At 42.7% G+C, this 1,404-nt stretch overlaps 1 protein-coding gene across 1 annotated transcript; it reads left to right on the top strand.

The window, feature by feature from the left end:
* Positions 1-247: 247 nt before the first annotated feature.
* LOC145819009 (uncharacterized) lies at positions 248-1,193 on the top strand. The gene is made up of 2 exons (XM_082912985.1): positions 248-264; positions 464-1,193. Exons 1-2 carry the CDS (start codon positions 248-250, stop codon positions 1,191-1,193), a joined length of 747 nt encoding a protein of 248 aa, XP_082769111.1.
* Positions 1,194-1,404: the final 211 nt, after the last annotated feature.

Below are 1,404 nucleotides of genomic sequence, written 5' to 3'. Positions count from 1 at the left end.
ACAAGACTGTTCCTGAATATGAGGCCCAATTTGCAGAGTTAGCTCGGTTTGCACCGCACATGGTGGACACGGACTACAAGAAGGCACGAAAATTTGAAGGGGGACTACGGGGAGCAATTCTGGATCGAGTCAATATGTTGAAGTTACCTACCTATGTAGACGTACTGGAGAGGGCTGTTATAGCTGAGGAAAACCTTCCTGCTTAAAATCGGATCACCGAGTGGAAAGGAAAAAGGCTGAATAATCAATGGTCAAAGGGGCCAAGTATTCCAGCAAACAAGAAACAAAATTTAGGGACTTCAAATACTTCTTCCCCTAGTCAAGGTACGATTCCTGCTTGTTCGGAATGTGGAAAGAGGCATCGTGGGACATGCCAATGGAAGTCTAGAGCGTATTATCATTGTGGCAAAATGGGTCATTTGATAAAGGATTGCCCTCAGAAAAATCAATGAAATGGCGATAGGGCTGCTACCAGTTCAACGGGGTCTGCACCAACTGCCAACACCAAGTCAGCTGCTAAATCTACTAACAATAAAGACACAGCGAGACAAGGCAGAGTGTTTGCATTGGTTCCAGGAGATGTGCAGAATACAGCAACAGTGGTGTCAAGTACATTTATGGTTCACGGTCATTCTGCTTCTGTCTTATTTGACTCTGGCTCTACTCATTCCTTCGTGTCAAAATTATTTGCACAAAACTTAGATAAAACTGAGGAAACACTGTCTTATATGTTATGTGTGTCTTCACCTATGGAAGACTTTATGTTTTGCACTTCTGTCTATTTTGGTTGTGAACTCGAGCTTGGGAATGTCCGGGCATACGCCAATTTGTTACCTCTTGACATGACCTATTTTGATATTATTCTGGGAATGGACTGGTTGGGTGAATATGGTACAACTATAGATTGTCTAACTAAACAAATCAGTTTCCACCCTCCGAGAGAATTAGAGTCTACCTTACAGGGGCATGGTGTAATTTCTCCACCTTATTTGATCTCGGCAGCAAAGGCTTGCAAATTAATTCAAAAAGGGTGTCTGGGGTATTTATGCAGTGTTTTGGAGGGGCAGGTGAATGGAAATATCGACATGATCCCAATTGTGTGTGAATATCCAGATGTCTTTCCTGAAGAATTGCCAGGGCAGTTGATAGACCGTGAAATTGAGTTTACCATTGAAGTAGCACCGGGAACCTAACCCATTTCGAAGACTCCATATAGAATGTCGCCAGTTGAGATGAAGGAATTGAAAATGTAGTTGCAAGATTTATTGGACAAGGGATTCATCCGTCCGAGTGTGTCTCCGTGGGGTGCACCAGTACTGTTTGTAAAGAAGAAGGATGGAACACTCCGGCTTTGTATCGATTACAAGGAACTTAATAAAGTCACAATCAAGAATAAGTATCCAT

Source organism: Camellia sinensis, chromosome 2 (genome assembly GCF_055761805.1).
Source record: "Camellia sinensis isolate YWXY chromosome 2, ASM5576180v1, whole genome shotgun sequence".
Lineage (NCBI taxonomy): Eukaryota > Viridiplantae > Streptophyta > Magnoliopsida > Ericales > Theaceae > Camellia > Camellia sinensis.
The sequence above is the reverse complement of the archived record's forward strand: the minus strand, read 5'-3'. Positions and strand labels throughout refer to the sequence as shown.